We start from the raw sequence: 13,819 nt of genomic DNA, 5'->3' as shown, positions 1-13,819 counted from the left end.
ACAGGAAGGGTCCAGTGGCACCAGTGCATGGACAGGAAGGGTCCAGTGGCACCAGTGCATGGACAGGAAGGGTCCAGTGGCACCGGTGCATGGACAGGAAGGGTCCAGTGGCACCGGTGCATGGCAGCCCCCCCCCCCTCTGTCAGTGTGCCCCAGGACAGTTGTGGCTACATGTAGCTTAGCACCATCTGTGTGAATGGGTGTGTGTGAAGTCCTTTGGGGTCAGACTGGGCTTGATGAAGCACTTTATAAGTTCAAGCCATTCATTTAATCTTGAAAGAATAAAAACATAAATTATTCAAAGCTGATCATATACTGAGTTTTACACCAGAGTTTTAAACTATTATTACTTGTACAAACATTTAGTACGTGCAATCAAGCTCAAACTTTGTGTTGAGGATGGCTCTCAGCTAAATGGTAAATGGTAAATGGACTGAACTTATAGAGCGCTTTTCAAGTCCCTCCGGACCCCCAAAGCGCTTTACACTAACAGACATTCACCCATTCACACTCACATTCACACACTGATGATGGCAAACTACACTGTAGCCACAGCTGCCCTGGGGCACACTGACAGAGGTGGGGCTACCATGCATCGGCGCCACCGGACCCTCTGACCACCATCAGTAGGCAAGGTGGGTGAAGTGTCTTGCCCAAGGACACAACGACTGAGACGGCTGGACGGGGGGTCGAACCAGCGACCTTCTGGTTCCAGGACGACTCCCCTAACCACTCCGCCACAGCCGCTACTACCACTCCAAACTTTAGCTCAGTATCTGTAAAACTGGCTGAGGTTTAGTTGTTTTGCTTTGGCTAAAGTTGCACAGCTGTGTCGGCTAGTTGTAGATAACATCCAGTGATTTCATTAAAAAGTTTAAAGACATAATTATGAAAACATCAGGTAAAAAAAGGATTTTTTTCTATAGATCCCTTGTTTGTATTTTATTATTTTTTTTCTAAAGATTAGTTATTTTGAAAAGAATCAATTTTAATTTAACCAGTTAGGTGTTTTTATAGTTTTATCATAAAGTATTTTATTATAAAGTAGCTTCAACAGAATAGTGTTCTGATCCATTTAAACCCATCCATTTCTCAGGAACGACTGGGTTCAGTTACACAGTGTCGTTTTCAAGTGAAGCCATAGAATTTGGCTGAATTTTGGCTGTTTGTGTTCACAACAGCCACAGCTTTTTTCAGTTTTTTTTCTCTGAAACCAAAGCTTTTTAAATCCATTTGAATAAATGTTTTGTCTGTTTTAAAGTTAAGGAATGATTCAGACTGATTTTTCTTATTAACCTAACTTTAAATGTGCATATTACAGAAAAACTGTTTGAAATGAACTTTGACTTACATCACGCATCAAATGCAGATTTATTTAAAGGTCAAAATGTTTGAAGAGAAATCTGATTCAGCTTTGAGTTGAGAGTCTGTGACCTTGTTTTAATGAAATATTTGATTTGTGAATTATACTTGATAAAAACATGACTTGTTCTTCTTCCACAGGAAACACTTGTGACCGCAGATGACCACGGAGAGAAGACAGGACAGTTTTCTACTGACGATGTCACGCAGAGCCACAGCGTGAGGTTTACAGCAAACGATGCTGACATGGACATGACGACGAACCAAACTGGAAACATCTATTTAAATTCACCGCTGCACCAAAGCATGAACTTTTCACTTCCATCCAGAGAGAAAACTGTGGGTTTAGCTGCAGGCGAGGCAACGATGGATATAACTCAGTGCCTCACCGCAAACATCCAAAGCATTTCAGCTTCAGATTCTGCCTTGTTCACTGAGGAACGAGAGGAAATCTGTGATTCACAACGCAACAGGTCTTCAGTCAGGCACGACATGAAGACTGGGATTAATGACCTGTTGACAAACACGAATGTTAATCCCAAGATTGTTGAGAAAGACCAAACTGCTGTCCAGTCCTCTGAGGGTTTTACGATGTGTCTCGATGATGACGTATGCATGGATATCACTAAAGCTCAAACAGGCTACATCTTGGAAGGCTGCCTGAACACAGACGGAGCAGAACATCTTCAGTCTTTGCTACCCACTCAGGGAACGCAGCTTCAAAGTGTTAATCTGAGGAAGGAAAGGAAGACGTCCCATCAGCAGAGCAACAAGAACCATGGATCATCTGCATATAAAGGTACAGGAATGACAAGCTTTTCTTTTTTACAAATCAAACTGTGGACCATAGGGTGGGCTGATGTAAAGAAAATGTAATCACAATTAACTGTGGCATTTATAATGATTAAAAGATGATTAATCCCCTGGATGCACCAGAACGTTCTCGTTATACGAGTGATTTAAAGTCGCTCTAGCAGGAAAGACCCACCCTCTCTGAGAAGAAGATGAAGTTTAAGAAGCGGAGCACCAAGCACCAATCGTATTAATCTTAAAGTGACAAATATTAACCGTTGACACTTTTTCCTGGTGATTAATTACACACCATATGATGTTGTTCAACCCTAACCAATGCTATTCAATGATTGGTTAAAATCACATTTACTTAAAGCCAAAAGCTCAGAGGTCGGGCATCCAGACGTATTGCCATTACATAATTTTAATTAATGATTTAATATCTAGTTTTATTTTACACAAACTCGTTGGTGGGCCAAATTGAGCTCACCACCAGGCSTGATGTGGCCCCTGATCCTTCAGTTGAATCACCCAGCAGTGAAACCTGTAACCTGTGAGACCCTAAAGTAAAATGAAAACATTTCTGCCCAAACAAATGTGAACAAGAAAGCAACTTTTAGATAGTACTAACTGTGATGTAAGGATTCATTCTGGAAACTGTTAAATGTTTTTGTGTTTTAATCTTTGTTATAGAAACTTCAGTGAACAGTTCTTTACAAACAGTCACACAGAGACATCAGGTGAGAATTAAAACTATCTTTTACTTTGCTTTTTCAGTTTTCACCTATTTAAAAAGTTTACTGTGTTTGACTTTGTGATGTTTGTCAGGCCAAGCATGACGTCGAAGATGACTCCAGAGAGAAAATGAGGTTTACCACTGCCGACGCCAACATGGACGTCACAACATGTCAGGCTGTCGACATCATAACACGTTTACCGCTGTGCTCGCTGCCGATGGCAGACGACACGAAAACAGTGAGGTTCAAAGAAGACGACGCAGACATGGAGGTGACGCAGAGCCACACCGCGAAAGTCGACTTGAATGTGGCGTCCGACCAAAGCGTGAGCCTGGTACCCGCTAACGGAGAGAAGACGGTGAGGTTCACGACAGGCGGCGGTGACATGGATCTGACGAGAATCAACCCCGCCAACATTTCTACCTGTTCTGAAGCCAGGTTGCTTCAACATGCAGCCCGTTATCCTCCGTCTGGAGATAAAACCGTGAGGTTCACAACAAATGATGCATCTATAGAAATGACCAACTGCTTCACTGTAAATATTGACAATAATCTAGCTTCTTTCTTGGATTTAACCAATCAAAACCCTCTACCTGGCAAAGAAAACGTGGATTTTCCCTCTGCTAACCCTGATTCCTCCTCATCAGCACATTTAGAACAGGAACTTCACAGCTCCATGTCTCTGAAAAGTGCCTCTATGGTCCAAGCAGAGGCAACTGATACGCCTCAAGAAACCGCTGAATCAAACGGTTTTCAGCCTAAAYCACAGAAACCTGAGACGAGTGCTYAAAATGAGAAAACGATGACCAACTGCGCAGAAACTGAATCAAGCTGTTTGAGGCCAGCGTCTGAAGTCTGTGATCCACAACTTGATGTGTCATCAACACGAGACGGTTCTGATCATTTGAACAGTCCAACACGAGGACCCCCTGAGGATGTAGACTCAAACAAAATGGAGACCACGGCAGCAGAAACGATTCCTCCGCCTCAGAAGACGGAACCTGGCGACGCAGGACACGTCGACGCGTCAAGCTCACGAACATCTAGAAGAAAYAGCTTGGCTGATCTCCAGTCCAAACTCAAGCGTTTGAGCAACATTCTAAAAGCAGCTCCTGATACCGTTGACATCGACAGCAGCACGGTCCGTTCGCCTCAGCCGGCGGACCCCGACAATAAGTCAGACGATAAAACCGCGTCTTTACCCGAAGCACAGCCAGAACTCCAAAAAGACCTGCAGAATGCTGACAATGACACCAGTGCTCAAAGTGGACCAGAAGAAGTCTTTTCTGCTGCCAGCGCGACTCCGTTCAAACTGAAGACACAACAGCTCATGTCCAGACTCTCAGTCGGGGGCTTTAAGCCTAAACTCCCCCAAAGGAACAAACCCAGAGAGGGGAAGAAGTCCACCTCTGCAGGAGAAGCTACAGGAACCCTCAGCGACGACGTCACCAGCCGGCTGAGAGACTTCGACCACGACATCGACAACGTTTTCAACGAGGAGCTGGGCAGCTGTGAGGACATGTCGGAAACGTTGGACACCAGGACTCCTGAGAAAATCCCTGCAAACCAGAATCCTTCCAAGGAGTTCTACACGTTTGAGCCTGTGGAGGAGGATTTCTTTAAAGAACCCTTCGCTTCACCTTTCCACAACCAGAAAAGGCCTCTGCCAGAAGGTGAAGGCCATAAAAGCCATGAGAAGAAGCTGAAAAGGTGCACAGAAGAGGTTGAAACGGTGAGTTAAGTTTTATATTAAAAGTTCTAACAAAATATCACTATAAGCTGTTTTGAACGGAGTACCTGAGAGTTTAGTGTAATTTTACTTCCTTTTCATCTTTTATCTTTCAGGAGTTTCAGCCCGTCGTGGACCGTGACTTGAGCATCGCCGCCTCTCAAACGACGATGCAGACCATCGATTCTTCCAACAGCTGCAGTTATGAAGCTGCATCAGAGTCAAGTGAGACCTTATGATTTAAAATAATCACCGTTATGATTCTTATTTTCCTGCTTTTTACACTTTCTAACCCTTTTTATGTTCCATCAACCAGCCTTTAAGCCCAGTCTGTTTGACTCCCAGCTTGAAGATTACAGCAGTGATGGAGTGAAAGTAAGCTAACATTTTGAAAACACATGCTTTACACATATGTCCCGTTAACGTTCGAATTATCGTTGGGTTACAGAAACTCAAAGACGGCACAATAACGGTTATGGAGTTCTTCCGTCTGTTCAACATCGACTTCGTCATCCATAATCCTCGGCAAAGTGTCCTTCCTGACAGAGTGGGTTTCTCTCTGTTTGAACAATAACATAAGCTTTGTGTAAAATACAAAAGCAGCTGAGCTAACTCGTGTTTTCTTTTTGAAGGTTTTGTCCGACGTGGATGTCACYCCGCTGGATTTATTAAGGAACAGACACATTAATCGTCCTACAAAAAAAGTCTACGAGGCCGACATCCAGAACCTCTCAACACGTGTGGAAGAGTGCGTGCATTTATAATATTTGTTGTATGTATATGTAGATATAAATTAGTCTCAAAAAGGTTAGGTTTACACCAGGCTGGTACATCTGAGCTTCACCACATTTACTGGGTTACTGAGGAAAAGACGTTTCTGACTTACAGCTCAGTTAAACTCAGGAGCCAAAATTCAAAACTTGGTCCAAGCTGAGGGCCAATCTCTACCAATATTTATTAAAAAATGTTACATAAATTGTTATTATCGTAATATAAAAGACTTTCTACAGTTTTATGTACCATTTAGAATGTGCATTACCAGACTTTATGAAGAAAAAAATTTAAGTTAGACTCATCATTAATTTATTATGCCTTACTTTTTTATCAACACCTTTTTGATTTATTATAACTTAGAGATACATTTTATCACAATCCAGCAAATCGGTTAAAGAAAATCATCTCAAACCCATTTATTTGACTGTAAAATATAAAGAAAACAAAGTAAAAGATATTTAAGGTTGATTCTCTTTTGATCATTTCACACCCAAAAATCAAAAATGACAAAAAAAATAAATTTCAAATAAATTTTTTGGGCCTAAAGAGTTAACTGAATACAGTGAATAAATATTAAAAGACAAAAACCATAAAACTATTATACATACATTTAAAAGATACCGTGCTTTTGGGGCCGGATAAAATGTTAACGAGGGCCAGATTTGGCCTGCGGGCCTTGAGTTTGACACGTGCCCTATATTAAAACACATACTCTTATATTACTGGGATCTAAAAATGTTACATTTTGTGGACTTACAGCTGAAATAAACCACCTGAAATTAGTTGTTTTATCAGAACAAATAAATACAGGAGAAAATGTTATTTTTGTGAACTTTAAAACTGAAATACATATCAAAGGTAGGTCATGGGTAGGTAAACTACGTCTTTAACCCAATAAACCAGTAAATCCCAGTTTTCCACCAGCCTTGAACACAGCATCACCTGTGAATCTGCAGAAGGCCTCAAAAGTCACGAGCGGATATCAAATCTTTTTGAGACGAATTTATCTCCATATATTTATGAAAAAAATTTTTTTCTTAAATATCTAAACATGATGGTTTTTAACCTGAATGAGCATTTAAATGCTTAAATAAAAGTTGTGTACACCAATGTAGCTGAAAAAGCCATTTAACTGTTATAACTTTAGGTCTAACTTTAACTTTTCAAACTAGTTTTTCTTGATCCCTCAGGTTAAAGGTTCGACTGGAGGATTTAAACCAACCTCTCAGGACTGTAAACAGACGTTTGTGGGAAGAAATGAGGCACATCTCAGACAAAGAGGTGACGGATTACATTTTTATTTTTTTATAATTTACTGGTTCAGTTTAAGAAAATAAAACAAACCTGTTGATCCTTTTTGGGTTTAACCGTGTAAATGAAAGGAGTCACGATGACTGATGTGTCTGAATTTRTCTGTTTTTGTTCTCAGCTCAAATGTTTTGGAGCGAAACTGAAAGAGAGAAACAGCTTCTTCAGAAAAACCAGCAGAGTCCAGTCACACCAGATGAAGGAGGTGCTCTACAACAACCTCGTACGAGCCAATCAGGTGAGGTCCTTCACACCACAATATTTCATTTTAACACCAGAGTTTGTTTTTTTACTCTGAAAAGGTTGTTTTCTGCAGGAGGAGCAGCAGAAATTGAGAGGAATGATCATGAAGGCGGACATGATGCTGAAATGTCTGGACGACTGTGTTTCAGGGTTAGAATCAGGTAAATCAGCTGAACAGCTCAGAGCAGAAAAATAAAAAAATGATTAAATGTTCATTAAGTTTTATCTGGTTTTGTTTTTTTTAGAATTAAATACAATTATGCAAAAAGACACTGAAGACAAGAAATGTGTAAAAACACTCGATGAAGGTAATTTAAGATGAAATCTTTCATTTTACTTGACTTGATGTGAACTCAACAAGGTGATGTGTTTGGCTTTCATTTATTACAGAAAGTACAAAAACCTCAGCAGCTTTAGCTGAAAACAAAAGGTGAGTTCACAGTTTGATAATGTGTGAGAAATTCTCTGTTTTATCTGTTGATACAGGGAGAAATGTTTAAAATCTTTCTTTTTTAGACACATTTCTGAACTGCAGCTGCAGAAGAAGCAGACTTCCAGTAAAGTGAACAAACTGAAAGCTGAGACGAGTACCCTGAAGAGCCACATCGACACGCTGAACACGTCCGTAGGAACAACTGAGGGCTTTATGTTTTTATACATGAAGAGATGCTGAAAAATAATCTGTTTTTGATTCTAACATCAGGTTGAACGAGTGGAGGCTCAAAGAGAAGGAGGACGATCGAACGAGCTTCACTTTCCTCTACGAGACCATGATCCTGGAGCTGCTGTTTGAAAAGCTGGACAGTAAATACTTTCTCATGGCCTTAACATCTCCTTAGTCTCTGTTTACTTAAAGTTGTTTTTGTGACTCTTGAAAACCTCTAAATACTTATGTGTGTTACTTATATATGTATATATATGTGTGTATATATGTATTTATATACTATATATGTATGTATGTACAGTATGTGTGTATATATGTATGTATGTATGTATGTATGTATATAGCTCCCGAGTCTCTATAAATATTAGTTTAGAAGCTTTTAATTCTAGATTTAAAAAATAATCAAAAACTCTATATAGAAAATAAATAAGAGCAGTGTATGTCAGACATAAAGCTCTTGATGTTTACGTGTGTTTATATTGAATAAGAAGCTAGCTGAGTAGCTTTTTACTGAGTAAAAACATGAGGTGACAAAATAATGTGCGCAGCCAAGAGTCCAGTAAACATTGAAGTGTCTGTTCTGTTGTTTAACTTGTTGTTAAAGGAAACYCTGCTGACAGCGGCGCTGAGAAGATAACCAACATTAACTTCAAATTCGAGCTCGACGGTGAGGAAATAAGTTCAGCTTGAAGACTGAACAAAGTGTTTGTTTGAACACGTTGGATCCTGACCTCATCACTTGTGTTTTCATGCAGAGGAAACGTCTCAGTTCCACGCCCGCCTCGTTCACAAGCTGCTCTCCCAGCACATGGAGGCCCAGTCAGGCTGGCTGCACAGATACCCAACCAGCAGACATGTTCCCAAGGTGACTGTGCTTTTCTTTAATTTCARCTAGAATTACAGCACAAATACCGTCTGTAAGTTGGATTAAATGTTTAATCCGAGGTGTTTCTAATGGTTTTAGCTGCTCCATGATGTGAGCCTGGTGGTGAGTCCCTGTCGTTTGCTCGGAGAGGAGCTGCGTCTCCTGAAAATGTGGGGAGCTCTTCGGTTTGATATACTCGACATCAGCTCTACAGAAACTCAGTAAGAACAGGTTTTATTTCAGATATAAGATTATGTTGAGTTTAGATTATATAACCGTTGATAGCACAGGGTTATTTGACATTTTATTAAATTAAAATGTTATTTTAACCTGCATTAAAAGCCTCCATGTGTTCAGTTTAAAGGTGTACCTCGTTTTCTGTTTTATGTGTGTAAAAATAAAAAGTTTACATTAAATAAAACCATATTTGAATAATAATTTGTCTACTTTCAGAGTGCGCATCGTCTTCAGCAGTCTGAAGAAAATGACCAAGTTTGAGGTGGTGTTCAGTGTCAGTTTGATGAACCAGCTCTGCGTCTTTCACGTCCAAAGCTTCAAAAACAGATTTGGAAACACAACGTGAGTATGACCTGAATAAACTTGAACTGTCTAAAGGTGAAACTTCACTGGAATGACACAGCTGAGTGGCTGCCGACTCCCGAGTTTAAAAAACGTTATAAATTTGTAGCTTCCACTCGTAAAGCTGCAGTCGTGGCCGCCCACATTGTTTGTTGCCCCGCCTCCAGCACATTTCGTAAACAGGTTCAGGACGCTCGCAGGGACTCTGTGGCTGTTTGTTTGTGCCACAAACAAAATTTACAGGAAAACAAACTCACGGACAGAAATATCTGTTAAATTTCAGCAAACTCAAAAATCAGCACGACGCCCTGAGGACATCCGGAGGAATCACCAAACTAAAGGACYGTTATTTATGGAGATAATGATGATATTTAGCATATTTATAGGGAAAAGTACCTGTTTTTTTTTGCATTTTCTATTTCTTGTGACTTTATTTTAAACTTCTCATGCAGCTAAGTTTTTATTATTTGTCTTCTAAACCTGCTGAACTAAATTAATACTAAAAATGTGTCAAATATGTTCAGATACTCACTTTTCCTCTGAAAGATTCGATGCAGTTAGAGATGTACGTTAGCAAGAATGAACCGAACCTTAAACATTTCAGACAGTTTCCTTTAAAGCAGAAGTACAAACTGACTTCAGTGTTTGTGTTTGTTGTAGGATCCAACAGATGGAGGAGATCGTGGCGTCGGTGAGTTCAGACACGAAGCTCTTCACGCAGATCGTCACAAAGATACACAACACTTTGTTCAGCTGAGTTCACACAAAGATACACAACACTTTGTTCAGCTGAGTTCANCACAAAGATACACAACACTTTGTTCAGCTGAGTTCACACAAAGATACACAACACTTTGTTCAGCTGAGTTCAGACCGACCGTGTTTATAATGAAACTGTTGTAAAATATAAAAGAGTCGTAAAGTTCACATGTAATTCTGATTTCTGTCAGGTTTTGTTTTTTCTTTCTGTTTGTGCTCAAACAGAATCAGCTTTTACCAACAAAGTTCTTCAAACATTGATAAATATGAAAAGAAAAAATTAAAACACAATTTGATTTGTTTTAAAAGTGACTGCATATCAGACCATTTCTGCAGTGGCTGATTAAAAAAGGGGCTAATATGTCACAATAGGATAATAAATAAAAAAATCAAACAAGCTGATAAATGATTATTTTCCAATTTTGTATAAAAAATGTTTTTGATTTAAAAAAATACTTGAAGTTTGTTATTTTCTGTGTACCATTAAAGTGTAGAATAAATAAAAATGTGTTGCAGTAAATACTTTTCGTGCCTGTACAAGTTTTTTTAAATGATGCATTAAATTTTTACTATGTCTTTAAAAGCTTTGTGAATTATTTTTACCATGTTTTGATAATGACACGTTTAAAATAAAACAGGTTCGTGGCGTTTCTTGTAAAGTAGAATAAAATGTATTTACACAACTTGCGTTGTTCAGTCTCCGGGGGGCGCTACAGGCTTAGAAAATTAAATATTGTTTAAAGCTTTTTCCTCACTATAACACTACCTGTAAAAACAAAGARAAACAATAAACTACAACTGTTAAAATCACAAATGTTAAATTTTACTCTGCAGATAAATGATGTTTAAATGAAAGAGCAGCTGAAGGAGACTGAGCAACGACCGTCCAGTCCCTGAACTCAAACTGGACTTTCTGGACCATCGAGAGACAAGTTTAGTCCTTCTTACTCCCATAAACATTATCTGCTGTCAAACCAAGTGAAGGGCAGCGACACGGGGGTCTGCTGGGGGTCCACACAACCTCATTTAATGGATCTGCTGAAGGTTTCATTGTTTAACAGCAGAAAACATTCATTCATTGGATTACAGGAGTTTACTGAGAGGAAAACATTAATACTTTAGAAAAGATCTCACAAAAGGTAGCTCATTAGTGTTGGAAATGACTCTCAGCTTCTAAACTATAATTTACAGAAGAGGATTCAGACCAAAACAAAAGAATTCTGACTTTACAAAGTCAGAATTRTTTATTTCCGTGGCCCTAATCCTCTTCTGTAATAACTCTGTGAAGCTGAATAAATTTTCATTATGCAAAAGTAATTTACGTGAATGTTTAACAAGGAATGACGAGAGTTTTTAAAAACACTTTAAATAAAAAGATTCACTCTTTGCTTTTCTAAAACAAACCCTGAACCAGGGGTGCCCAAACGTTTTCCCCGAGGGGGCCAAAATGAAAATCTATCCAGGGCAGCGGGCCAAATACAGTAATATTAATATAATACATGAAATACAAATACTTTTTTAAAGTAAAGTCCTTCATTTTTAACAATTAAGCTGTGCAATGGCCCTCTTTTGTTTTAGTCTGTGCACTTGGAGAAAGTCTGCCATACGCTCAAGTAGCAAAGGCTCATGGGACATTTTATAAATTGATAAAATATGAGTTTTTGTGGTCTTATAAAGTGTGCAAATCTACATGTGGGGTTAAATCTGATCTAAATATGTCTTGTTGTCATTTCATGTTTTATGTTTAATCCTAATAAATCAAAGATAAAGTCAGCACCATGAATAAAAACTACCTTCACTAACAGGCTTTTTATACAGTCATTTGACCAGTAGAAATACTGTGTTTCTACACAGGATGACAGGTTACAACCTTGTAACTTTGGCAACTGTTGGTGGGCCAGATCAAATGGCTTGGTGGGCCAAATTTGGCCCGTGGGCCCCACTTTGGGCTCCTCTGCCCTGAACTGAAACAGCCCCGCTGGTTAAATATCCTCAGTTTTCCTGCAGTGGAGGACACTGATGAGGTTAAACTGCTCCAGGCTCTGACAGTAAACTGATTTGGACCGGGTCGCTCCAGGTTAAATGTTCCACTTTACAGGATTAGGTCTTCGGTGTGACAATGTGTTGATTCCTTAATTTAATCTGAATCACCATAAAAACACAACAACAAATAAACAACCTTACATCACACGTCAGCTTGAGCTTCATGTGAAGCAGTTTGAGCAGAACAGCTTCAACATGAGATGATTTTAGTTTCACCTCCGTCATGAAGGAAACAGGACAGATGCACGCCTCAAACGAATCCTGGGTTTTATCTTGTAAAAACACTCGAGGTCTTCAGCTCGTCGTCGTTCCAGGACAAAAAATAAATAAAACCTGAAAAGTTTCAGCAATGTTTTCAAGATTGATTTTAGTCACTTGTCTTTACGTTAAAAACTTTCATGGAACTGGTCAGTTTTGTTTAGCAAGACTGCACTTAAATGACCCATCCTGTGACATTGGATAAAATAATTTGTGGACATGAGAATGTGTGGCCATGAGATATTAATGCATGGTTACAACATGTGGTTATGAGACAGTTAATACTTAGTTATTGTGTGGCCACTGAATAAAACTGCAAGGCCACAAGGGAACACGTGGCCATGAGACAGTAATGCATGGCTACAAGGTAGTTAACTGGTGGCCACATGTTAATTTTGAGCAGCTGAGGCCTGCAGACACTGATGGAGTCAGATTATACAGTTCAAATGTGTCCAACACTTATTATTTGGTGTTCGATGTTTAATCTGAACGGTTCATTTTTCACAGTATTTATGTGACGTTGAACACCAGGTGTGTGTCAGGACAGGCTTTCTTTGTATGAATGTAACAAAACTGCCGTTAGGCATGAAGTAATTCTTATGTTTTCGCTATAAGACAGAGGTGATGAAGTCATCTTTGTTCAAAAAGCTTTATTTTTAAAGCTCAAAATAAACTCACCTGTGTCTCTGCAGGAGTCGGTGACTTAATGTCATCTGTTCTGTTTTAAATCAAATTCACATTAATTCAAACTTGTCCGTGTCAACAGTCCATGGAAATGACTGCAGTAATGATCTTGTGACCACACATTAATTTTCTTAAATTCAGAGTCACGGAGCAGGCTCCGCTCTTTCTCTGACCTTGAAGAAAACATTAATCTCAGATCAGTTCGTCGTGTTTTATGATAATTACCAAAGTGAGCTGCTGGAGTCCAGCTGGGACGACTTCCATCAGATTCAGAACAATTTAYAGGAAAAACTGGACTTTAGAGACGTTTTAAAGCAAAGGACCAGGAAAACAAGAAAAACGTTTAAATTAAAGTAAATGTTTGTCAAGTTACACCCAACAACTGAATAAATGTTTGAACTAAAAGAGGCAAAAATTATTTTCATGACTCAGATTTATTTATGTTTTTACAATCGAGGAAAGAAAATAAGAAAATTAAATTCATCTGGATCTTTTTGTTTTAGAGTCTAGAATTAAATTTCTCTCACTGGATTTAGTTCCTAAAAATAAGTTTAGTAGTTGATAATTGTAAGGATATTAGTAACTTTTCTTATTTTTTCAACGTCCTTCTGTTTTTGACACTTGACTGATGATGTGAACGGCTAATTATACAGAAACGAGTGAAGACAAAGGCGAAGACCACAATACAACAATTAATCAGTCCGTTTATTCAGCTCAGCTGTTCAGGCCACAAATAGGTTTTTAGATTAATGAAAACACTTCAAACAATAAACAATGTGTTAAAAATATTTTTTCAGACAAAGAAAACTGGTGGATATTTTGAATTATGGTTCAAACTAGAATAATGATCTTCAACAGATCTGTCCTCCAAACAACAGACTTTGTGTTTTCTGAAGCTGAGAATCAAAAAGACGTCAGTGTTTACAGGCAGCAGGTGACGTCATACAGTTAGTTCAGATGGCAGCAGCTGTCGTTTGTAACGTTACAGTCAGAAATTACCACAAATATTTTTGTTTTATTTA

At 38.9% G+C, this 13,819-nt stretch overlaps 1 protein-coding gene across 1 annotated transcript in view; it reads left to right on the top strand.

The window, feature by feature from the left end:
- Positions 1-10,334, top strand: part of knl1 (kinetochore scaffold 1) — a gene marked incomplete in the record, with an annotated part of 13,504 nt that extends 3,170 nt beyond the window's left edge. Inside the window, 19 exon segments of the mRNA XM_014015403.1 lie at positions 1,504-2,161; positions 2,848-2,894; positions 2,983-4,623; positions 4,737-4,845; positions 4,937-4,995; positions 5,069-5,167; positions 5,253-5,368; positions 6,585-6,675; positions 6,824-6,940; positions 7,019-7,106; positions 7,191-7,253; positions 7,336-7,375; positions 7,462-7,566; positions 7,649-7,749; positions 8,214-8,276; positions 8,365-8,474; positions 8,574-8,695; positions 8,928-9,053; positions 9,714-10,334. Coding sequence (XP_013870857.1) covers positions 1,504-2,161; positions 2,848-2,894; positions 2,983-4,623; positions 4,737-4,845; positions 4,937-4,995; positions 5,069-5,167; positions 5,253-5,368; positions 6,585-6,675; positions 6,824-6,940; positions 7,019-7,106; positions 7,191-7,253; positions 7,336-7,375; positions 7,462-7,566; positions 7,649-7,749; positions 8,214-8,276; positions 8,365-8,474; positions 8,574-8,695; positions 8,928-9,053; positions 9,714-9,810 — 3,852 coding nt within the window.
- Positions 10,335-13,819: the final 3,485 nt, after the last annotated feature.

This window comes from Austrofundulus limnaeus, unplaced genomic scaffold, assembly GCF_001266775.1.
Source record: "Austrofundulus limnaeus strain Quisiro unplaced genomic scaffold, Austrofundulus_limnaeus-1.0 Scaffold129, whole genome shotgun sequence".
In the NCBI taxonomy this organism is placed as follows: Eukaryota; Metazoa; Chordata; class Actinopteri; order Cyprinodontiformes; family Rivulidae; genus Austrofundulus; species Austrofundulus limnaeus.
Note: the sequence above shows the minus strand (reverse complement) of the source record. Positions and strands in the feature narration are given on the sequence as shown.